This window comes from Halichoeres trimaculatus, unplaced genomic scaffold, assembly GCF_033239565.1.
Source record: "Halichoeres trimaculatus isolate MK-OKI-2021-1 unplaced genomic scaffold, fHalTri1.1 fHalTri1_scaffold_21, whole genome shotgun sequence".
Classification (NCBI taxonomy): Eukaryota; Metazoa; Chordata; class Actinopteri; order Labriformes; family Labridae; genus Halichoeres; species Halichoeres trimaculatus.
In genome coordinates this window covers 21,448,975-21,475,483 of record NW_027437199.1, presented here as the reverse complement: position 1 = coordinate 21,475,483, position 26,509 = coordinate 21,448,975, and the positions used below count along the sequence as shown (strand labels likewise).

The following is a 26,509-nucleotide window of genomic DNA, read 5'->3' as shown; positions in this document are numbered from 1 at the left end:
TGGTCTATAAACCAAAGGACTTAAAAGATAAGATGCCAAATACTTGAATAATACTTCTTCACAAGTCCAGAAATATTAAATCTTTGTCTCTTCTTCACACCGGAACCTGAGTTGTCATACCTTTAACGCTCTCACTACAGGGACTTTTGCGAGTTTTACTCGGCGATGGTGAGGCCGACCGGCTGCGTCTCCTCCTCACCCTGTCCCATATACACCCACCGTCGCTCTCCTCACAGCTGCTCAGGCTGACATCCAAAAACATTTTGCCCACTAAGCTGTGAGCTTGCTCTCTGGGGCAGATGGAGAGGCGTGCTGTGGGGTCGGACAGCGACGGGTAGAGTTCGTCCTGTGGGAGAACCAGGCAGTGTAAAGACGACAGGCAGCTCCCTGGACCCAGACCTCCACCACCTCCTCCTCCTCCGGCTTCTACTCCTCCTGTGCCGCCCTCGCAGCTTAGATCCTCAGAGGGAGCTGAGAGGAAGGTGGTGCAGAACATCATCGTAGCAGCTGAGTTTGCATGAGCTAAACGCTGAGCGCAGAAACACCCAGGAGGATCCTGGTTGGGTTTTATTGGGTTGAAGTATTCCTTCTCAACCAACACAGGGATGTGACTTCATCACCAATAAAGACAACTTCCTCTTCAACCAGCTGCTGAAAAAAGCGTGAGAAGTTTCCTCAAGTGGAAGGTTTTCACTGAACCCAGAAAGTTTCCGAATCTTGACCCAAAATAACGACAGCAGAGAGAAGAAAAAAATCAAGTTGTGACCGACTTGATGCAACAGTCTGCTTTTACAGAATGAACCTCCTCATCAGACATCTGGTGGAGTTCACTCACAAACTGTCTGAGCTGTGACGGCAGACGTCCAACAACGCCAGAAACAGCCAACGCAGAGCTCGCCAAACTTTGCTCGTCCTCCTAAATTCCTTCCATCACGGAAACAGCTTTCAATTTTCACCGGATCCCATTTTCCCGTTCCGTTCATCCAAACTCTGCTGATTTCTGTCTGTTTCCATGGTTTCTCTCTGCCCTTTGATTCCTCATCCCAGCAGGGTGCACGGACAGATTATGAAACCCGGATTGGCTCGCTCAGCCGTTTCTCCACCCACTGCCTCGACTATCTCCTCCCTCTGCCTCTCCATCACATACACACGGACGGATCTAATCCCAGCAAATCATGCTGGACTTAGTGCTGAGATTTTTACATAACCATTAAAACCCATCCATGCATAATCCAACGTTAATCTCAGGGGTCTCTACGGCATGATAAATCTGCAGCCAGAGAGAGAAAGAAGCAAGAAAGGTAGAGAGGATGATGATGAGCAGGAGGAGGAGGAGGAGGGGGAGGAGGAAAGGGTAGATGAGGACAGGGAGGTGAAGAGGAGAGCTGGAGAAGGTCAGGACAAAAACTGTCTGGACCAATCATCAGTGGGAGTGATTCACCACTTTTCATGAGTCCAGTTTGGCCAGTAACTGGCTATAAGAAACTCCCAAGTCTTCCTGTACGGTGTACGCTGCAACAGCTGAAATCAAAGCAAGTGTTTGTCTTTTTTCTTTTTTCTTTTAACTAGGGTTTTTGATTTCATATGAGCCACACTGATCTGACATGTCCAGAAGAACATCTGATTTCAAGATACTATAAGAGTAAACGATGGCTGAATCGCTAAAAACTTGAACTTTTGTTGTTTGTTTTAATGCCATTCACGGCCTCGCTCCTCTCTACTTGTCAGAGATTTTACCTACCAGTGATCATGTAAGGGCTCTCCGTTCTTCTAGTCAGCTTCTGTTGGACGTACAAAGGTCTAAGTACAAACCTTCAGCTGTTGCTGCTCCCAGATTGTGGAACAAGCTAACCCCTGACATTCGCACCACCACTGATCTGTGCCTTTATAAATCTTTATGAGCTGAAGACTTACTTCTTTAGAATACCTTTTAACTGATAAGGACTGCCCTGTTTAATGTACACTCTTTGTTTTATTCTGTTTTATCTTTTCTGAAAGGCTTTAAACACCTTATAGCTGTGTTGCACCTGTATTTTTTATGTACTGTTTTATGGGTTGCTTGTTTTTTACACAGTCATTCCTGTCACTGCTGTGAAGCACTTTGGGTACCTGTTTGATTATTGTAAAGGGCTATAGAAATAAATACTGATTAAAAAAATCTGCCAATGGAAAAGAAGAAAAATATTTGCTTGTTAAGTTTCTTGACAAAAGAAAAACATCTTAATACAAAAACTGATAAAGTACATTTTTTTGTCCTCATTGGAAGATTTTTTTACTCATTGTGACTAATTCAGGAATCACTTTTTCTATTTTTGTAACTTGTCAGAAGAGTGTGGCTCATACTAAGTCTGAAAGATAACAAAGAAAAGAGAGACACTTACTTAGATTTCAATTTTTGTAACTTGAGAAGCAACAGTGTGTCTCTTCCCTTCAAAAATGTTTGACAAGTAAATCTAAATGCTTGGGTAATTCAACTGTTACTAGTAGGTCTCAGTTTCAGGGTGAATAGTGAAATGCAAAGACGCCTCATTCTGGTTTCTCACTTTAGAAAAAAATTCACCTGAGGACAAGTTTCTGTTCATTGCAAAACCGAAATAAAAGCAAGTGTTTGTCTTATTTTTATTAAAGATTGTTTCATAAAACTTAACGTGACTGACAAGTCCAGAAACATGTCTTATTTCAAGATATCAAGAGACAAAAATGAGGTCTGAATTGTGTGGAGCAAGTAAAAATATCTGCCAGTGGGATAAGAAAAATGTCCCGGTCAAGTATTTGGAAATTTGGAAAAAAATTTGGAAACTTTTTTCTTATCTCACTGGCAGATAATTTTTACTTGTTAAGAGCAATTTAGGCCTCATTTTTGTCCATAAAATAACTTGAAATAAGACGTGTTTGTGGACTGGTCAGTTGAATGCAGCTCGTTTCAAGTATAATACAAGAATTTTTACAAAAATTGGACATAAACACTCGCTCAGATTTCACTTTTCTGCAGTGTTGTGCTGGCCGGTCTCAGAAATTAATCTGAGTCCTCTGGTTTGAGTCCCACCACCAACTCTGCTTTCTGTTAGCCTTCATTCTCTACTCCCAGATTTTTTTTAAATGTCTTATCCAATAGAACAGGTCATTTCAAATCAAATAAACCATCCCCGCACAGAGCTGAAACTTGATTGTAAAGGAAATACTGTTCTTCCTGCTACACCCCCTACATCGACAGTTAGGAGGTCTCAGTTTCATTGTAAATAGTAAATTTCAAATTCATTTCACCCTGGGTTATGCCAATATACAACCCTTCAAAACTGTGAATTCTAAGTAAACCACTGACGTTGGGAGCAGGGGTGTCATTATGTAGGCTCAGCCTGCTCTCAAACTTCAAACAGACTGTTTTTCCTTCAAAGACAAAAGTCAAAATGCTACTTATGCTAGCATCTATTCAATGCTGGTTAAACAGATCCATCTGCAGCGCACGAAGAACGATCAAAACCAGAACAGGCTGAACATCCTCCGTTCTAATGTGCTAACTGTGTGGCACATAACAATTCCAGCCTGTTTTATTCTTCTTCTGTGTTTTCATTTTTGCTGAATTCCCTCCAACACCGTGTTACTGCCCTCTGCTGGTGTGGCAGTGAAGTGTTTTTATGTCTTTCTTTCTTCATACATCACTGGCCTGATTTGTATAATATTCATGGGACTTGCTGACAATTATGGGCCATGGGAACCATTTAGTTCCTGGAGGAGGATAAAAGTTCCTGGAACCTCTTGAAGAAAATCCCTTTATGAATTCACTCATGGCCCTGTGCTGAAAGGTTGTACATTTTCAGTAATCCTTCACAAAGACTAATGAAAGAAATGTAGAAGCAGACATGAGATGAGGGATGTGTGACCATAATGAGAAGTGACACAGAGACTTATGAGATAAGACTTTCCTGTATTAGGAAGAGGATGACTTCCTTTTGACAATGAACCACAAGCTCAACTTGTTGGGTGAGTCAAACCATGCATAACAAATTTCAAAGCAGCTTGTGTTTACAGTTATGCTTGGCAGTGCAGGTACAGGGAACATGTCGCCCTCAGTATGCATGTAAATGTTCTTTCCATCAGACAATGAAGACAACTTACACAAAATAACACACTCAGTCTGAATCCCTAGCTTTAGGTTTGTCACATACACCCATAAGAAGTAACTTGTGTGACAGGAGGTAAAGGTTCTACAGGCAGCACATTGTCAACATGACCATCAGTGGATCATGTTTACGCCTCATTTGCGTGGGAAAGACTTAAGTTTGCACACAAACAAATATATTAATAGACCATCCAGATCCAAAAACTGGTTCTCTGCTGTACAGGACTAAGCTGTGTCTGACACATATGTGTCCTATCTGTGCCCGAAGTTGGGTTGGGTCATTTTATTTATTAGTTTTGATTTATTTTACCTTTATTTTGGCTTCCTTAACAATTCCATGTATTATGATCGACCAATGGGGAAAGTTGTGCACAATAAAAACAATTGTTTTAACTTGTTCTTTGTGAAAAAATTATGATGATTTCTGTTATTTTTTGTTTTTAAGAACTGTAATTTAAAGCTCCTTATGTTAATTTTTGCTCTGGAAATGTGTAGGCTGTGGTCTTTAACAAACATGTCACCCTGCTTTTTTTTTATTCCTACATTTGATTTTGTAAAAATGACCAAAGGCCAGCTCTTACTGATATATTCATCACCCACCACCATCACAGACTGATGAAATCAAACCTCACCTGTCCCTCAGGTGTCTCTTCATACCAAATAATGAGTGGTCAGTTTTCTGCAGTTTTACCACAGTATATGCTAAAACCCTGAGGTTGATTTCAACACCTTTTTAAGACTTTTTAAAAAACCTTTCAAAAAGTTTAAAAACTTTTTCGTGACTTTGAGTTGTTGTTGGCAACCGTCTTTAACAGTTGTAGTTTGCATTTTTAAAGAAATTATGTAAGCTGGGAAGGAATAAAGCTTGAAAGAATAAATGAAACTAAAGGCAGGTTTATCGACACTCCCACAACAAGTAACAAGACTTATTCAAGGCCAACTTGCAAAAAAACCCCGAGAAATTATTTCATCATTATCAAAATTTAGGACATGTGCCTTGTGTGATTTGCTTTAATATTGTATTTAATTTCTCTTTTTAAAACTAGTAGTAATTTATGGCTGGTATATATACCTCTCACGATCTTTATTGTTGTATCTTATTGTAACTAAAATCTTTATTGTTGTATCTTATTGTAACTAAAATCTTTATGAATTTATTTTATTTCATTCTTTCCAATTTTTGTATTTTTCTACTGACTCTAAGTAAGTAAAGTAATTCTATTCTAGTCTATTTTATAACTTTATCGGCCGAATGTTTAACGTCCCAATCAGGGGACAGCCTCAAGGAGGAAAATAAATATTCATGGATATTTTTGGAGTCAAAGCTTGAATACCAATAAAATTTAATACCTCATAAAACCACAATTAGGACTTTTTAATACTTTTTAAGGGCCTTAATTTTCCCCAAATTGATTTATCAACTTTTAATACTTTTTAAGACCCCGCGGACACCCTGGTTACATGCTAACAAACTCTGCTTCTGACCAAGGAAAGTGCTCTCTGTTAAGGGGCGATATGTGGAAAATAAGTCAGGAGGTTTTTATGACAAACCAGGATCTGTATCTTATTAAACCCTGGACATTCAAAAAGCAGATTTCACTTCATCATAACTTCATTAATTAAAAGACGTCAGCAGTGAGTTATTGAGCTTCTGCAGAATGTACAGAATTTCAACTTTATACAAGTAGTCAATGCACAGTCTAAATGTAGTTTTGTGGGATTTTTCTAGACTTTTTTTGTTTTTCTTTGTGAATTCAACAGAAGATGCAAATGTGCTCATGATACAGAATGGAATGTGATCTGTGCCGTAAATCACATGTGCCTTCAGCTTCCTCACAACAGCAACACAAGAAAGTATTTCCATGTGCAGTTACTCCTTGTCTTTACATTATGCAACCAGAGCCTGTATCAACAGCACATTCAGACTTTCTCTGTATGATACAGAACGGTATGTATGCTGTGAAGTCTCTGAACTGTAGGAAGAAAGACTTCTAGCATTGAGTTTGTTGCCAAGTAAAACAAATATCTAAATGATCCTGCAGCTCCACCCGTCTGACAGACAGAGCCAAAAAGTTACCATTTACCACCAGACACACGTCTGTCTCTGGTTTTATGCTTGTTTTTCTGTATTTTTAACAGGAAAGAGGGTAGAACATACCATTTGGAGGGTCGCGTCTCTTCTCTGTGAACACAGACAGATAAAATAATTAAAAATCCGGCGCTCAGTGGCGGGTTGTGTTAGTGAAAACGTCAGAGCGCAGGTGAACAAAGAGAAGAGTTGTTTTTTAAAGGAGGGCTCGGCGGGGTTGTGCCGTGAAGCACAGAACGGAAAGTTGTTCAGAAGAATTGACAAGCAAAGTGTTCGGTTAGCGTGTTAAAGAGGTGAGCAGAAGAAGACAGACGCTACGGTTTTCCAATGTAAATCAAATTGTGACAGCTGTGAGCTGTTATACGCACATGCTTCCTTCATTTAGAGCTAAGAAACCATTTGCTATGACAAACACACTTAGAAACAGTGATGTTCTGAGTTTTCTGATGTTCAAAGGACAGAAAGACGGGAGATTGGATTAGATAAGGCGGCTGGTGCGGAGGGGAAAAGATGAAAGAATGATCCATTTGGAAGGTCAGGGAATTAACCGCAGGGGGAAGAAGAAAGACAAACAGTCTTGATGAAAGAAGTGATGATGAAAGTTGAAGACTGGTGGGCCAGTGATCAGCTCAAGAATGTGTTTTCAGTTAGATTCTTGAGCTGAGACGCTCATTTTCACCAATATGTGAAAGACAGAGATAGAAAATGTTGTTGGTGCATGAAAACTATAGAAACGTGTAGCTTATGTTTTATCTAAGCCATTTAAATCATGTTTTTTTGGAATGATGGTACCCCTCATGCAAAAAAACCCTTAAAATCTGCTTTTCATAAGCAAAAAGAGTCCTTTCCACAGATGGTCATTTATTCATTTGGCTCTTTTAATTATGTGGCTGTAGTGCCCCCCTCGGGCTGGTCAGCAGAATAAACACTCATCCAGAGTCAATCCTCTGACTCGAAAGCTGCCAGTGACTGTCTGAGAAGTTTTCCTGCAGCACCAAAACTGAGAATCTTGTTTGTTGATTCTATAAAAAGTTTGCAGTTTGGGAACAGTTTATCAAAGTTTGTAAGAGCGACAAAGAGATTTCAGCAGATAAGAATAAGGAGAGAGGATGGTGGATTAGCCAGAACCAGACAAAATAAAATTTCAATGCATGGTTATAGTTAAGCAAAGATACCTGTTTGAAGCTTCTAAAGCAGTTTTTCTCATGTATTGAAATTTTACATCTCTTTTGCCCATTTCTGTGCAGTAAAAGCTCCGTAAAAAATGACATGTTAAGAAATTTATCGTCTCTTTTGGTTACATTTGTGCACCTAAGATGTCTCAACACAAATTTAAAAGAGACTAAAGACTTATTAAATTTCTTTAAGACTTTAAAAACCCTTTTCTTAACATGTCATTTTTATCGAGTGAGTTAAATGTGAGCAGGTGAGTTTGTGGATAAGTCAGCAGCTGTAAGTCAGTTTGTACCAGTTTTCCTCTGTCGTCTGCCCATCAGCTCCTGTAGCTGAGCGCGGAAACGTCTGGTCTCCTCCTCGCTGGCAAAGTTGAGACCCACTTGGCATGTCTGAAAAAGTAAAAACAGGAAAGATAAGAACACGTCATTTTACTGTTATCAATACACACTGTCTGTAAAAAGCAGAGGTTGTATAATATGTGGATGTGGTCTTTGTGACATCACCCATTTGATCCTGATACAGAGTTTTGAAGTCTATCGTCAACCTTGGCCATATTAGAAAATGCTGAACTCAACTTGGCTCTGTTGGAGTTTGGCTGATGCAAAGAGTTTTTGTGTGTTTCTGCAGCCAGCCTCAACCAGAACCTTAATGAACTACAGAATTTAAACACTTCCTCATAGTCTTCATATTTTTAGACCAGAGGTAGCCACTTTGTTGGGAGTTAATTGCAATCTAACAAACGTGAATCCAGCTTTATCAGCGCCATCAGCGACCCCAAATACCTCATGGTCTGCTGCAGTCTGAGCCACCAGCTAAGATGTTTGCATAAAAACAGACGTGTGGACACATCACACAAAGCTTGGATTTCCACATGTTGTTGTAGTCTATACCTGTTTTCTATAACCTGAATGCATATCATAGCATCACTGTCAGACAAACCTGAAAGAAACCCTCTGATGACCCCATATTTCAAAGGAGACAAAAAGATATTTCAAAAGTACGAATTTAAATCACAGACAGGATCCTTAATAATTTAATTTTCATTGTCATTTTATTCTAAATTGATTGTTTTGATCTTTTAACTTTTGTTTTTTTCTATCTTTCAGATTTCTCATTTTACCTGGTGGTGTTTTCTTAGCCTTTTTATATATTTCCCTTCTGTTATTTTCTGAACTTTTCATATTTCTCTTTTATTTTCATTTTTTAAGCAATTTGTTCCCTTTTTTGAAAAGAAATACATATGACAAAGTTTATATTACTGTTATTATATCAAATATACCGTTTTTTTAATTCTGTGGTTTAACTATGAATCACAGATTTTACTTAGGTTCAGGGTCACTTTACAATTGGCAGGCAGAGGACACAGAGAGGTGAAGCAAGAAGGAAGACTTGAAGAAGTGAGATGGGTGGGTGATGGGAAGAAGATCAGAGGATACAGCAGGGCGTGGTTGTGGATGGCCTTAAAGTGATATTCCGGGATGGAACAAGTTGGGTCCTATCACAAGGTTTGGGGCAGAAATTACCCCTACAGCAGTGTTTTTGTGCAGCAGAAGCCCAGAGCGCTCACACCAAACACCCCCTCCCTGCTCCTCTGCTGGTTTCTTCTGCACTCAGACGGGGCCATATTTTACTTGACCAAAAACACAAATAAACGGACTCCCACCAAAAAAATCTGATATCAGTCTGCATTCACGCTTTATTCAGAGAATTTTCAGCGCGTTACTTTACACAAAAACACCACTAAATAAGGCTCTAGTTCTCATCGTGCCGTAAAACGGCACCACCTCCACTGCAGAGCCACAGCTGGGTACGAGGCGCTTGCCGCTTAGTGTATCAGTCCGCATGTGTGGCGTGCCAGATATAAACAAACGCAGGTAGTCTGCCAGGACAAAGAGACACGATGAGAACTAGAGCCTTATTTAGTGGTGTTTTTGTGTGAAAGTAACACGCTGAAAATTCTCTAAATAAAGTCTTCCTGTTTACATGGTATCCAAATCAAAACAGTGACGCACAGATAACATCTTCTTACAGTATCCAACAACAGCAGCAGCACGGCAGACTTTCTGTATTCAAAAGACCAAGATTGTGCCTGAAATCACTCACTCATTCCCTACTCACTGTATAGTGAATTAGATGTGGTGGACTATATAGTCCACTCAACTAGCAAAAGTAAAACATTTCGGACCTGAGTCTCTCATTCGCCAGCGGCTGACAGTGACACAATTACGCTGGGGAAACAGATTTAATTTCTCTCAAACACTGCAAAACGGTATGGATTTCATTGATACTTAAAATCATACTTAGCGTATTTTTCTGCAATAACCAAATTTGATAATTTGATTTATTACACTTTTTAAAAATAAATAAACTCCAACCATGTTTCATGACTTATATAATGTAATGTTTGATAATTACAAGGTCCACTGAATGCATCATCAGGGATTGGCAGCTCAGCTACTAACATTCATGTTGTTTGTTTCTCTGCTTAGAGTTAGGAGACATGCTCGTCCAGGAGTTGAACAGAGAGCTCAGTGATATTCTCTGACAGGATGTGATGTTATTTTATGTTATAAGTAATTATTAATCATGTAATTGGCCATTTTTTTTTCTGTTTGAACCGCAATGTATGATGGTAGACATTGACCACATAGTAGTGCTGCACGATTTGGGGAAAAGGTGCGATTTGCGATTAGGTAGACAATATTGCAATTGCGATTGTGCTTGCGATTAAAAAAAAAAGTTGTGTCATGATGAGTCTACAGACTTGCTTGGTTATCATGGAGAAAAATCTGAATTGCATGTGCTGACATTGCGATTGCGATTGCGATAATCGTGCAGCCCTACGACATAGTGAGCATTGCTTATACACTACTTTTCAAAATGCATAGTGGGATACATTGGCCCTCATTTATCAAACGTGCGTACACCTGAAAAATGGGTACACACTCCTTTTCATGCACAGATCGACATTTATCAATCTGAATTTGAGCATTGGTACGCTCAAATCCCACGCAAGGTCTGAGTTCCTGTACGCAAGTTTCATGTCAGTAGGGAGAGCTGTGCAGTGAGGGAAATCTGTCTGTGGAGGAGAGTTATTAGATCATATGAGGGCAAAACATTTTCAGAAATAAGAACTGATGTTCTTTGATTAATATTTAGATCCTTGAATTAGATATGACACCAAGAATGTTTCTAACATTTCACTTTTCTTCCACTAATCTATGAAATACTTAGCTATGAAAGAGCAACGCGAACTGTCAGCTGATGTCTCTGTTTAAAAGAAATGGTTTCCTTTATCGGTCTGATTTAAAGGGCTCTGATTTAAAGAAAATTAAAAATGGAGAGGCCACACTTCCATGTTTATGATAAAGTCTCAGCAGAAAACATTCAAACGACTCTGGATCAAACTTTTAGTCTGGATTTTTGATTACAGGATTCACTGTGAAGATGATTATTTCACTCCTCACAATATTATCATATAAACGTGAACTGTGTGTGAAAAAGTGACTATTTCATAACAAAAGACATTCAATTAAATGAGATCACAACCAATAATAATAAAACTCCTGTCTACCCGTGCGTAATTGCGCACGTTCGACTCACTTCAGCTCCACTCCCTTCTCAGTCTGTGACAGGTTCAGGCTGGAGTCTGCAGCTTCTGTCAGAGCTCAAACACATCTTTAAAAGACAACTTTCCACGTTTCTGGACCTGAACAGAAACAATTAATAATACTGTGGCTTCTAACAGTCAGACATCACGGGTTAATTAATCAAGGTGTAAACGAAGGATGCGTAAATTAAATGTTTAAAAAACTCTGCTGTAATTTAGTTTGTCACATCCACGCTGCTGAATCACTGCAGTGATTTCCTTGCAGGTGAGTTTTTGATTTGCTCTACTTTTGCGGCTGCCAAACAACAGGGCATCATTTCTCTCTACCTCTGTTGCTATGGCGTTGTAGATTACCGGCATGGAGAAGTTCCCTTTTTCCTGTATTGCATCCCTCCATGTCATAGCGTGACAGTGGGTTCGGCCAGCTGAACCTTGAATATTTAGGGGCGTGTTATGAAAATTACGATTGGTTTCAGCTTCCACATTTATCAACAGCTGACCAGGCGTACGCCGTTATTGGCACATTTCATAAATCACGCGTGAACATTGTCGTAGGATCGTTTCTACACCCAGATCTGCGCCAATTCCCACGCAAGGTTGATAAATGAGGGCCACTGAGTGAACTTTACAGGGTATGACCATGCTCGCTCAGATTTCAAACAGCACTCCAAAAAGGCATGAGTGATTTTGGACACAGCCCGAGATTCCTTGCGAACAGAACATGCACAGAAAACAAATTAATGTTCCTTTAAATGAGGATTTCCTGATAGGCGCATACATGATTACATATTAAAGTTAGAAAAGCACAGGGGTGATTTGTTTTTTATTTTTTTTAATGTTTTTTAATGAGCTATTCCTTTTTTTAAAAAGGTTTTTTTGTGTTTACATGGCTGTGCTCAACCAGGTTATTGCACATATTGCAAATATGAAAGGGTTACACCCTACATGTAAACATAGCCACTGTTGGGTTGAAGGAAGTTAGAAAGTTATCACTAACAGACTCAAACTGATAATTTAGACTCACAGCACTCTTCATTTATAACACAGATGTCAGTACAGGTGTGAGGTATTTCTGATATAGACAGGAGCTCTTTGTTTGGTGGATGACAGCTTGTTGAACAGGTTCTCGTCTTTTTTTCCTGCTCAGTCGACTGTTGCATCATGGAGTGTTTGAATGTCATAAACGTGGAGGATTTTTTATAAGAGGTTCCTTCAGGGAAGCAGTGCCATGTTTCATTCACTCAAATTGACTACAGCATCTCTAATGTGAGTCACTTTTTAAAATAGAAGGAGAGGCTGGAGGGATTTTCCTTCCTTGCACTGTCCAGCTACATTTAAACAAATTAGTGAATTCAAGAATACCAAGTGATGAGAGTTTTTTTGGCTTGTGACTAAATCTGGGCCCTGACCTAAAACACAGAGGATCAGAAATAACACAGAGGAATGTGCACAGATGACTTACATCTCCAGCAAATGTGATGAAGTAAGGTTTGGGGAGGTAGATGGTGAAGTTGTTGTACAGCTCCTGTTCGAACGTCATCTTACCATCCTGTGGAGAAAACACACACGAGGTAAGGTTTAATGAGAGTTAACTTTGAGTACAACAGGCAGTGAAGCTACAGGTCTTAGAAGGAAAGACACTGTTGGTCTGTGGGTCTGGATGTTGAATCAGAGGAGTGCCATTATCTCCCAGCCACCACGGGAACAAAACCTCAGTGATGTACTGGGAACGAGCAGAAGTGCTCTCGTCTTACCTTGATGTCAAAGACCCTGATGAAGTAGGATCTCTGAGGGTTGTCTTTGACCAGACAGGCCACACCGCAGCATTTCTTGTTCCAGCTGGAGTTTCTATCTGCTGTGAACACCTGGACCACTGCTGAGGACAACGTCTGGAGGAAGACAGAGAAACAGAGTTAGGAATAAGTGTTTTCTCCTGTGGTCACAGATGGCATCAATAGGCTGGTGTTCATTTTGGCTTCGATATCCTTTTAAACACTTTATTTATCTTGATTCAGAAAGCATGAGTATGCTAAACTCCCCAGGTGCCAGCTGTGATGGTCGCATCTGATCTTCACGACGAAGACACATAATGACAGGAGTAACAGCTCAGAACAAGAACCCCCCTATTCCAGTATAACCATCCCTAATTTCTGCCTCCAAAGTTATCAAACCACATAAATCAGGTAAGGCAAGAGCGCTGGATGCTCAGACTAAACTTGTAGATCTATATATTGAAGAAATTTCAGAATCAGTCTGTTAATCGCTGAAAATGCTCCGTGCTTAAAACAGTCCAAGAAGGGATGGGTATCGAAAACCAGTTCAAACGGGTTCCTGTTAAGAATTGAGAATACATGGTTCAAACCATCAACATCATTAGCCTTATGCTTAACGATTCTCTTATTGATTCTTTACAAAACGCTGGAGCTGCCGCACGTTAAGTCAACTATTCGCCCCAGCTATACTAGCTTAGCAGATAGAAAACAGGTTCCCAAGAAAACACTGCTTCAGGATTTTCTCTGAAGTTTTACTGAGAACTGAACTCACAATGAAATGTACATTACTCTTTCACAAAAGATTCATATTCAGTACATTCAACACATCTCCTAATGGACCAAAATTGGAAACAGTGAAAATAGCACTGTTTTGATGCTAACGTATATGGAAATTGTATTGACATGCTAGCAGTATAACTTAGGTTTTACAACAGAATTTCCACTTTAATCACAAAAACATTTCACAGTTACTGAGAACTCTAAATGTTAAAATACTAGGGAATTGATTTTTACATGCAGGATCAATGTTCAAAACAAATAAAAGTATTGCTATAACCACTAGATGGCCAATTTCAGTCGATAACACAACAAAACAGTACATCAATGTCACATGATGTGAAATTTTCTCTTAATTTTATTTATTTATGTCCAGAGATATCCTGATCCAGTGACCAATTTCTTTTTTTTTTAACTTTTAAACTCAATTAATTTTTTTTGACAAATAAAACATGTATGGCTAATTTTTGTGCTAAAATAATTAATGGGAGGAATTGATAAGGAAATCAATACAGAGCCAGATCGACAAGCAGAATCGATTGGTATCAATAAAATCTTATCAATACCCATCCCTGAGCACGATATCTCCATAGATTCTTTGTGGGACTTGCTAAAACCATGAGGTCATCGCATAATAATCTCCTGACTCAGCTAAGGTCTGCCGATAGCTCTGACCCTGACAGGCTTCCAGAGGGTTGGCTAATCAGGGGGAAGGGGAGGGGAGTGGAGCAGGGAGTCTTAAAGAGACAGCAGCTAAAACACTGGCTACTTTTACATGCAGGTTAAGGTTAATATCCTATTTTCTTAAACATTTGGAATAATCCGTTTACATGCGTGAGCAAACAGGGTCATTCCTTTTTCCATGGTACCCTAATCAAAACAGCGACGCACAGACAACACCTAGATGCAATGCATGTCGGTCTTGCTTCTTCCTCAATCTATAGCAACAGCAGCTACAACAACAGCAGCAGCAGCACAGAGAACTCCCTGTACTCAAAAGACCGAGATTCCTTGTGTTAATGTTCCTTTGGATGGGGATATCTGATGGGTGTATACATGACAAAATATTAGGGTAAGAAAAGGAGTAACATAGAGGTGATTTTCAGGTTTTTGAAAACTGGAAAATGAGCATATTGTGGTTTTTAAAAAGGGTTATTGGTGTTCACATGGCCGTGCCTAACCAGATTTTTCCTAATATTCTGAGTATGAAAGGGTTACTGACTGCATGTAAATGTAGCCAATGTGTTTCAGACGGAGGCTGAAATAATGGTCTTCTAAAACACCTTTGAGAGAGAATTAGAAATAAAGGACACATTTTCTCCTGCTGTTCCCTTGTGCAAAGCTGAAAAAAACATGGTTTGTTTGCATGACGTAGCAGAAACGTATATGAGACGTCAGCAAGCATCTGCTGTGATGCAATGCAACACACACTGACTTGTTACTGTTCCCAGAACAGCTATTGTTACAAGAGCGGCAACAAATCCAGTGATAGCTCTTAATGACGAGTCTTTTCTGAGTTAACTTAGATTTTTAAGATCCGTCCATCCGATTTAGATTTTGTGGGTAGCTTAGTAGTATTATGACATAACTCCTGACTGACAGGTCGACAGGAAATCTGCAGGGGTTAGATTGTCCTGTTCTTCCCTGGAGCTGACAGAAAAAAGACCATCGAGACCATGTCTGACAAGCAGCTCAGAAATATGACTGAGAGGAGAGGCATTAAGTAAGTTCAGAGGAAAAAAGGGAACAAATGAGTCTGAAAGGATGTAAGAGATGAACGTTTTGGGTTTTGTTTGTACTAAGTAGGGCTACAGTGATTAGTCGACATAATCGACTAGTCGACGATAAAAATTAATCGATGCAAATTTTAATAGTCAATGCGTCGTATTATTGTTTTTATTGTCGTTGTCACAAATCAAATACCAGGGGGTAATACTCATTTGTAACTTCAGTTCACAGCATGAGGTGCTGTGTTATTGGATACTTTTATGGGAAAAGATCACTAAGTTCATATGTGAGGAATATTGATGAGGAAAAATCTCCACTCCCAGAGAGCGCTGCACGCTGACGGAGGCTCTGCATCTCCGGCTTGGACAGCCTGACAGCTCCCGGAGTTGAGCGTCTGATAACGTGATTTAGAGTCTCCTTCACTCTCTGTTACCGACAGTTTTACAGGATCTGAGTCACAAGCTAGTGTCAAAACTCCCCTAACTTTTGAATAGAGAGGATATTTAACTGATGGAGCTCTCACTCTCAAGCTCACACTCAGCGGGGAGGAGGAGGGGCATGAGCAAAATAGCGCATGTAGAGAAACGAAACTAAACATATTGTCATGGAGAGCTGGGAGAGAGTCAGGCGGGATCATACAGAGAGCAAAGCCCCAATAACCAAATAAACATTAAAAAACAAGCCCAAAGTCACTAATAAGCGGTCTGTCCAACACAGCGTACAACAACTTCATTTCCCTGTTACCTGCTCCATTCATTTTGAGATTTCTTTAATTTTTTTGTATAGTACTTATATTTTTTTATGCTATCATGAATGAAATACAGATAAACAAACAAACAAACATGACACAGGGCTGACCAATCAGAGGTGAGAACCTAACTCTGGGTAAATGCAGTGAAAATGCAACACACAGGTTGAATTTTACAGGTCTGCACATTTTAAAGGCCAAATTAGGCTGAAACACATAATAACCGTGATTAATCGACTAATCGAAAAAATAATCGATACATTAGTCAACTTTGAAAATAATTGTTAGATGCAGCACTATTGGACTGTAAGAGTAAACAGACTGGCCATTTTATTTTTTATAATTTTATTCTATATTTAGCATTTTGCTGTGCAAAACAGTGTTGTTTAATTAGCTCTGTTATGAGAGAGAATTGTTTGGCATTTATTTGGGATACATTATGGTTTTGAAATAATTAAACAACAGAAAAATAATCGTTAGACTAATCGTCCAATTAATCGTTACATTAGTCGACTAATCGATAAAATAATCGCCTGATTAATTGTTTAAAAATAATCGTTTACCCCCAGCCCTAGTACCAAGATTTGTGAAATTTCTGTTTAAGATGTTTGAAGCCTAACACCTTCTCATGAAAAGAGTCTGCTAGCCTCACAGTCTCAGTCTCACACCAGCCCACCTGTAGTGCACACACTCACACACACAGTTCCCACATTCCCCATCGTACGAGCAGATCGGCCTCCTACAGGTTTTTACAGGTGGCTGGAGGGATTTTCTCCCTCTCGGGGTCCACATCACAGTCACCATTACCACACACATGAAACACAGAGCATCAACGCAGGAAGTGCCTGCTGATGTTAATGGCTGTTTGACTCTGTAGTTCCAGGGATTACGGCACAGGACAGGACAACATACAGGGCTGCTCTTTGTAATTTGGTGGGTGAACAGGATGTTTAAATTAGGGACATATGCAGAAGCAGAAGGGGGGAAATTAAAATGCCTACAGGATATATTCTTTCAAGGTCTAGAGGATTCTTCTGCTACATTTTTAGTCTTCCTGACTAAAATCACGCTGTATTTTAATCAAACAGAGAAATATCTGTCCCTAGTTGTGACATAATCCCAGTATATTTTCATGCTGACAGTTCCTGTGCCACAGAGAGTTTATCTGGTTTGTATTTTCCTTATGCTTCAGCCTCACATTCGCATTTTTCAGTTTGACATGCGAGCGCTTTGTCTTTCCGTTCAGAGATATTTTTGTTCACATTAATGCAAACACTCTGGCAGCTTTTGATCGGTACGTTTTGGATCAGCATTACCTCAGACCGGGGGAATAATGTGAATTTGGCTTCTCTGTGTGTGCAGCGACTGACTGTAATAGGGTCGAGGCTCGGAGGCTCCCGGGGTTTCATCTGCCTGCAGAGCGCTGATTGCTCCTGACAAGGCCGAAAGGCTGCAGGGAGCGGAGCTCAGGGTGTTACGTCATCAAAGCACGACGAAACACGCTCGCTCAGTCATACACAGAAGCTTTAAGGAGGTAGATATTACTCTTCAGTAGATTAAAGCCCCCAAATTTAAGGTGGAGGCTGTTCAATTTTCTAAGAGTAAATCACTGAGTGATTTTTCCTCCGAGTGTCCAACACCATAAAGTTTTAATGATATATCAAATGAGGAACACAATAAATGTCTAATGTGGAACATGCAATATAATCATATCAAAATGTGAATTTCCATGTGAGCTAACTGTTCCTCATAACGAGATAAGGGAAGGGAAGGTGTGGTTTTAGTGTTAGAGCAGTTTTGCTATTAGAAGAAAAGACAAGTTTTGATTGAAGAGGATCAAATCATGTTACTGAGATTTTCTTTCACTACTAGTAGCTTCATACTTTATCAGACCGTACAAACACTTTTCATGCAGTGTTATGCAACAAAAAGTGCTGAAAATTAACAAAAATCATTATAATAATTGAAATTACAATAATTAAAAAAACAATGTTGAATAAAGACTAGAGAAACAAGAGCCGAGCTGAGGAGTGTTGTCACAAGTCTTAAAGAGGAAACATCAGAGGTAAAATAAAAATGCTGCAAGTTAAAAAAGAACGCAAGAAGGAAAAAAAAAAAAAAAAAAAACGCAAGAAAAAAAGAGAGACAAAAGTGATAAAACACTAAGGCTGTGTCCGAAATGGCATACTAACATACTACATACTACATGGTCGTTGTGTATATACTGTATACTACATACTATAAGTATGATTAGAGTGCCAACCGTTTACACCGTAGTATACTACTCGGTTTCCCATGATGCATTTCAAAACCTCCAACGACAAAAATTGGAAGCACACATAAGTCTATGGAAGCACACCAGGCTATCAAATATCTCTGTTGATTCTCCACATTTGAAAGTTTTAAGAACATTTTAGGCGAGAAAGTCATCACGTAGAAAACCAAAATGTGGTAATTTGGGCCACAAAACGCACGGATACAAATTTAATTTCGACATTTCGGACATTCTGTTAAGAGCGCCAATATGCTATCGAAGAAACTTCCGGTCCGCTCCAAAACAAGAGCCTAATTTACAAAAGCGTTAAAGAACTTAAAGGAGATAAACGGGTGCTTTTATTTTGAAAACGGGAAGTTCGCTAGTGGATGATTTTTTAGCTAACACCGGTCTCAAAACGAATTCATCTCTCTTCAAAAAGTTAAAAAATGTTTACTGCTCGCAGACACCGAAGACGATCCGTCCGTCGCCTCAGGCACTTTATTTCTTTGTACTTACGTTTAGGTTTCCCTGTAGAGCTAAGTCCATTTTAGTTGCTTCTCATCTTGTCATCTCATTCTGTATTAACGTTTATAAATACGGGGCTCGCAATGCATTATGGGGCGTGTCAGTACGACTAGTATGCCCACCTCCCATACTTAAAAATTTTACCGATATAGTATACATCCGGGTATTTCTCGCGCACACAATCTTTTCATACTATTTAATGTGAACGCACTACATACTATTTTTGACGTCATACTTAGTATGAGTAGTACGTTAGTATGCCATTTCGGACACAGCCTAAGTGAAAACCCATAAAAATAAACAAACACTGAATAAAGATGCATATAAACTACTGAATCAATTCTGATTCTGTTTTGCATCAGCCACTCACATTAAGATTTCCTGATACCCTGAAACGCCTCAGATTCACCTCAACTGAACAAATATGCTGTTTAAAAGTTGTTAACTTCTCTTTCAAGGACAGACTTGAGATAGCTAGAAAGATAGCTAGAGATAGATTTTTAGATTTTAGAAATGTGCATTGTGATATTTTATAAACCTAAGACAGATATTTGCAGAGAAACCCACAAGAAATTTTTTTTGACACCTTGATGAAAGCCTCCATGTAACATCCTGTTTACAGTGAAACTAAGACTTACTAAAAACCAAAAACTGGGCGCACCTCCAGAGGACACAATGAACCAGGTATTTAAGATGTATGTTCAGCAGACGAATCATGAGGGTGTATATGTGAGTTATTATTTACAGCGAAACTGAGACTCAGCAGAAACATGTGACTGAAAAGAGAAGAGACAGATGTGTTTTTTTTCCAGGGCCAATATTGAAACTGATTATTAGTTGTCAAAGAGGCCAATAACTGATACTTTGAGCCAATGTTCACTTGCAGAAAAATTAAAATATTGGTGTCAAATTTTGAGTAATACAAACTCCAACACTTAAATTACATACTTTATGTTGAACACCTCTCAGGATCAGCAGCATGTCCCAATAAGTTAAAATGAAAACTTAAATAAATTGATATCTCCTTTAAGTCTTTACAGTAAATAAAGTTTTTCAAAATTTTAATATAACTGAAGTGTCATTTTATCTTTCACTTATCTTTGTTTTAGGTTCAAACAAACAGTGAAGGGAGTTCCTGGGGTCAGCAGTATCTCTTACTAAGTTAACTAATAATTTAATTAAAAAAAAAAAAAGTGCAGTCCCTCTGTGTGTAACCAATTAGATGGTGCTATGGGAGGGACAACGTGGGAGACAGAGTAGAGACTGCAGATAGAAAGGTATGGTTGTTTTAGAGACAAAATAAGTTTTGTCAGTTTTAAATTGATCTCTTATTGGCCATCAGACTAAAAAAAAAAGCAGATGCCGAGGCTCATGAGAATGCTGAATATTCGATAATCTGACTGGCCAATAATTGGTCTATCCCTGTTGGAGGATGTAAAGAAACAAGAAAATACAGTAAATGGTCTTTGTAAATGTCTCAAGGGGAAAAATTTATCCTGCTTTTAGTCAGAACATATCTCAAACTAAATGAAAAGATGAAAACAACACAAAAACTGTGATTGCTAACTGCAAACTGGAGTTCCCCAAAAAATAGACCATCACCTAGGCCTGTCACAATAATCAATAAATCAATTAACTGAACGATAAATGAAAACGTCCTCGGTAAGTTTGCCAGCCTCGATAAACTGACACGTGCATGCATGTTTGTTTTCCTCCTCTCTTTCCACCAAAGAGGCTGAATGAGAAGATGGCTCACTACGTCTATTTCTCCCAACACCGGGGTGCATCACTTGTATAGCAGATTTAGCGGATTCATAGCGGAGTGAGTACCTGTCAGAAAAGTGATCTTTGGGGTGAAGACGGGGCTGCTCGCACGTACACACGGAGAGAGCTGAAGCGAGCGTCCTGAGGGGTAAGGAGGAAACACACGCTAATATGAGTGATGGCACCAAAGATACGGTTCTTAAGCCGCCTGCCACAGTCCCAGTGTGGGAATATTTTGTTTTTTATCAGAATGAACAAAGTGTGAGCTCATGAACACCAACGAGCTGATATGTCGTATTTGTTTGAAAATAGTGGCGACGAAGAAGAAGAAGAAGGGGAGGTGCAGTGGAGCCTTGTTCTTTGACAATCCGCTCTTACTGAGGTTTTTGGTCTGCAAAGTAAATAGAAATAAAAGCGCCAAATGGTGGGCGCTCAAAGACAGCTACATTGCCAAAGAAATGCAGCCCTTCAATACGGTTGAAAGCCAGAAATGTTAAAAATGTTTGACAGACAGTACGGATTGACTGGGAAAAAGTACATGTTACAAAGAATTCAGGAAATGTATAAACTCCCTTTTATTTAGGCTATAGTTTTTATTGTTGTTGGGGGTTTTTTTGAGTTTTGTTTTTTCTTTAGAGACAGGGTCTATGTTTTATTGTTTTTGATTAGTATGAATGTTCATTGACATGTATTTTTTTCTAAAAGAGAGTCCATTTCATTTTCATTCATTTTTTTTTCTTTCTTGTTTGTTAAATTTATTATATTTTTTGTTTAATTTATTTCATTTAAAAGATCCTGACCTTTTAATTACAGTTAAATACTCTCAAGAAACTAAAGTTTCTTGCTTTTGATATGGTGTACTCACTTAATTATCCTATTTATCATAATTGCATCAATGAAAAAATGGAAAAAAATAAAATAATATTGACAATAATATTGTTTATCGGCAATAATATTTTAGAAAATTATCATCTAGCAAAATTTGTTATCGTGACAGGCCTACCATCACCCTTTGTGGCATACTCCTGAACAGTAAGTGCTGAGTAGAGACAGAAGAAAAAACAAAACCAGAGGGGATTCAAAACATGCAAGGTGGGAAAGTGAAAGAACGCAAAATATGAGTGTTAGTGGAGGGGAGTAGAGGGTGAAGCAAATCTGAAAAGAAAAAGAGGAGTCATGTTCCACTTCTCCAGCACAATTCACCAGAGGAGAACGACCACGGGACTTCCTGTTGGAAAGGACTGCTGATCAGGCAGTCTGTACACACACACACACACACACACACACACACACACACACACACACACACACACACACACACACACACACACACACACACACACAGGCACACAGTGTGAATTGGACTCCTTCCACCTTTTGCCCAGTCAGACAGTGTTGCTGATGGTGAAAACAGCAGAAGGAATACTAATGCGTAAGAGCAGTGAGTGAGACCACTGTGAATGTACCTGGATGTGTTCCACTCAGTCTTTACGCATGTGTGAGATGGGCTGAAATACTTCAATTCCTAAAATATGATGTGGGGTAGTTGGACACTGATGAAAGAACTCTTGCTTCACTAAAAGGCTTTCTCTGGCATTAGACTCTAAAAATGTTGTGCATCCAATTTATTTTCCATGGAACCCTAAAAACAATCCCCTTGGTAATTCCATGCAGGAAAAGTTGCCTTTTGAATCACTGCCGGATGTAAAATCTCATCCTCTGCCAAAACTATTAGAGCCACTAAATCACTAATGGGCATTTCAATTAGAGCGGTCTGGGAGACACACAATGTCACTGTCTACCAGTCTCTCTCACACACTCACTCTGCATACAAATGTGTCTACAGACACGCCAGGGCGTAGGACTGCGAAGAATGTTCTTGATTCTCCGTCACATGCTGAGTGACACGACTGCCAGAATACCAGAGGAGCACTGTCACTGGATGTTTTCTCCAAACAGGTTACATAGGTGTACGAAGGCACGCCTCAGAAAAACCTGTGTGGTCATGCACAGGAGGAAGAGGCGGGACACCAGAGCCTCCCAGTTTGTGTCATGGGACAGGAAGTAAAGCCTCACACTCTGGGAGCATGACGAGCTCATGGCAGAGAGGTGAGCTTTATCAGCAATGAGGAAGAGACATTTCTCATTTGGTCAGGAACACCTTAACTTTATGACAATTACAGGAAGCTTCTGCCACGATGAGGAAGTAACCTGAGAAAAGGCTTTGTGAACCGTGCAGAGAGATGTAGATCTGTTTGCTCTGCTTCTATGACTGAACTGCCTCTTGACCTAACTGACCTATATCTACAGAGCACAACATAGGTTATAATGAGCTCATCAGGAAAGGTCACAAAAACAGGTGACTTGTTTATAGGCGGGTGACATTTACAAGATACAACATCCAAACTCCAGAATTATTACACAACTGTTTCCTCAACCTTGAAGAGAAGCATGAAGCTTAGAGAAATTTAGTTAAAGAATATCAAACACTTTCGCAGCCAGAATTGCAAGTAATTGCCTGCCCTCAAATGCCTGACAGTGATGCAATCAATGTTTTCAGACTGCAACAGTTTGAATCACAGGGTCCATCATTTATTACAGACAGACTGTCACGCTCCTGTTACTGATCTTACTCTAATTCTTTGTAAAAGCAGAACTGTTATTAGGGATGCAGAATATCAACTATCTGTTACACCATATGAAAGTTTATTATCAAGTATTCCAATCTTAAAATGTTATCCTGCAAAAACAACTGATAAAAGTTGTTTATTTTTTTACATTCCAGCAGTGAAGATGGTGATAAGTAAAAGTGGCATCAAATATATGGCTGTTTGAGAGGTAAATAACCCAATTCTGATGTGCAAAATGTGCCATAGACATCCAAAGAGGAGGGAAAAAAAGTCTTTAGTGAACTGAATGATTTACTATTTGAAAATGAAAAACCCTGTCAGTTGTAAGTGCAGGGAAGATCTACATAGAAAGTAGCATTTGCAGCTAGTATTTGCAGAAATACCTCAAAAATGAAACTAAGATGCAATTGGATGAGACGACCTAGCAGCTAATACATCAAAATTCCAGATATTAGACCCCGCTGCTGCTAATTGGCGAACATGCTTAGTTTGATGGCAAAGTGGATGGATGAAGACTTTGGCATTTAAGGGACCTTTGCTTTCACAGGAGTGCTTGATTTCCCAGCTTCAATTAATTGATTACAGATTGCAATTAGAACTGGTACTCGTTTTAGTTTAATAATGCCTCTTTTCTATCTAAATCCCTGCCTTTCTTACTCTTAAGAAAAAAAAAAAAAGGGATGTTCGATACCACTTTTTCTTTTTAAGACTGATACTAGGCCTGTCACGGTAACAAATTTTGCTCGACGATAATTGTCCAAAATATTATTGCTTATAAACAATTTTATTGTCATTTTTTTTCCAATTTTTTATTGGTGTAATTATGATAAATAGGATAATAAAGTGAGTACACCATATCAAAAGCAAGAAACTTTAATTTCTTAAGAGTATTTAACTGTAATTAAAAAATCAGTATCTTTTAAATAAAATAAATTAAACAAAAAAATATAATAAATTCAACAAACAAGAAAGAGAAAAAAATTCAATGAAAATGAAATGGACTCTCTTTTAGAAAAAAATGCAAGTAAATAAAGATTATACTAATCAAAAACATTAAAACATAGACCCTGTCTCTGTAAAGAAAAAACAAAACTTCAATAAAAAAACCCCACAACAATAAAAACTATAGCCTAAATAAAAGGGAGTTTATACAGTTCCTGAATTGTTTGTAACATGTACTTTTTCCCAGTCAATCCGTACTGTCTGTCTAACATTTTGAACATTTCTGGCTTTCAACCATATTGAAGGGTTGCATTTCTTTGGCAATGTAGCTGTCTTTGAGCTCCCACCATTTGGAGCTTTTATTTCTATTTACTTTGCAGACCAAAAGCCTCAGTAAGAGCGGATTGTCAAAGAACAAGGCTCCGCTGCACCTCCCCTTCTTCTTCTTCTTCTTCGCCACTATTTTCAAACAAATACGACATATCAGCTCGTTGGTGTTCATGAGCTCACACTTTGTTCATTCTGATAAAAAACAAAATATTCCCACACTGGGACTGTGGCAGGCGGCTTAAGAACCGTATCTTTGGTGCTATCACTCATATTAGCGTGTGTTTCCTCCTTACCCCTCAGGACGCTCGCTTCAGCCCTCTCCGTGTGTACGCGCAAGCAGCCTCGTCTTCACCCCAAAGATCGCATTTTTGACAGATGCTCACTCCGCTATAAATCCACTTTAGAAGCAATGCACCCCGGTGTTAAGAAAGATAGAGGTAGTGAGCCATCTTCTTATTCAGCCTCTTTGGTCGAAAGAGAGGAGGCAAACAACCATGCATGCACGTGTCAGTTTATCGAGGCTGGCAAACTTACCGAGGACGTTTTTATTTATCGTTCAGTTAATTGATTTATTGATTATCGTGACAGGTCTAATTGATACAGTTACTCCCTCTTGAGTATCAGGTACCAATACCATTAGTACTCTTGAAAAATCAAATTAATGGTCATAAATCATTTTGAACTAAGCCACAGTTACTCTGTCATTAAGTCTGAAATAAAACACAAACAACTCTCTGAGTTTATGATTTGTTTTTAAAAAATTGACAAAGTGCAAATTAAAACTAACAACTTCCAGAGTTTTAGTTTTTTTTTTTTAAATAAACTGCCAACTCTCCTGTTAACTCTCCCTGTTTCCTTCAAATTGTCTGAACAGGACCTGATACACATCTGCTTTGATGTCAAACTTCAGCAGTGTAGCGCCAACCACTGGAAAGGAGGACTTACTTCAACTTTTTTTCCCCAATTTTTTGTTTTGCCTTGAGTATTAGCTGCTGGTATTGGCAGCCTAGACAAGTACCTGATACCTTGAAATACAGCTGGTATCGGCTCATCCCTTATAAAAAAAATAAAAATATATAGGTGCTGATTATTAGGGAGAAAGAGAGAAAATGTTTCCCTACTGAATATTTTTATGACCATTTTTATATCCATGCCTTTTAATGTACAAGCTTACATACTTTATGGGACTACACCCTCCATGATGTAAAATGCAATCCTAACATTTAAATGATTGTAAAATTGACAAAATTTAAGAACTAAGCCACTCTGACTGGCAGTCTTTGGTCTCATCCTGAAGTCTTTGAATATTAAGCTTCGCCTGCTGAAGTTGTGTATCCAGCTAATAATCATTCAGCTCTGCTAATCATCAGGCATGTCTGAGGAGGAAACCAGTCTCATAAGATGATAAAGGAAAACAAACATGCTCAGAGTTTTTATATGTGGGGTGTTGCTTCGGCAGCAAACTTGAAATGTAGCTGAAATATGTTGGAGATACAGGATTTGCAACAGGCACAGTGCACATGCAGACATAAAAATGAGTCAGCTGAATGCTAAAGGTGTTATGTAAGACATGCCTTTCTCACAATATTGAATCATGACATTGCACTTAAGATTTAGTCTGCTTTGTGGTCAGTTTTGGAGTGTCTTGCATTGAGGACAGGATTTCAGCTTGTCAGTGTAAGTCTCACACAAGTCTGCTCCGTGCATTCTTCTCTGTGGACACACTTCCTGAAAACAACCAATGTTCAGCTTGCTATGTTATGTAATGCCAGTACAAAATCACTCCTTTGCCCTGCTGTCCGCTGATGGCTTTAACAGCCCACAACACTGAGCTGGGTGCGAGTATGCAGGCAGCTCGGGGTTGCAGTGAGCGGAACTACAGGGTTTCCTGGATGATTCCAGGTGTGTCAGGCTTCAACTTCAAGGTGTTACGTGCCAGTGCCAATCTGACATGACTAAGACGCGGCCAATCTGCTCTCAACCTTGCTGGCAAAACAAGCCAACCTGTTCAGTTTTGAGTTCACACTGTTCCTTATTCTAC

At 39.1% G+C, this 26,509-nt stretch overlaps 1 protein-coding gene across 3 annotated transcripts in view; it reads right to left on the bottom strand.

The window, feature by feature from the left end:
• Nucleotides 1-26,509, bottom strand: part of LOC141810662 (actin nucleation-promoting factor WASL-like) — a 41,530-nt gene that overhangs the window by 14,418 nt on the left and 603 nt on the right. For 2 of the 3 annotated variants that reach the window (XM_074698397.1, XM_074698398.1), the window contains exons 2-5: nt 12,750-12,884; nt 12,458-12,544; nt 7,678-7,774; nt 6,279-6,302 (exon numbers count right to left, since the gene is read on the bottom strand). In XM_074698397.1, the coding sequence (XP_074554498.1) occupies nt 6,279-6,302; nt 7,678-7,774; nt 12,458-12,544; nt 12,750-12,884 (343 nt within the window). The remainder of the gene's footprint in view (nt 1-6,278; nt 6,303-7,677; nt 7,775-12,457; nt 12,545-12,749; nt 12,885-26,509) is intronic. The other variant, XM_074698399.1, reaches the window with a different exon arrangement.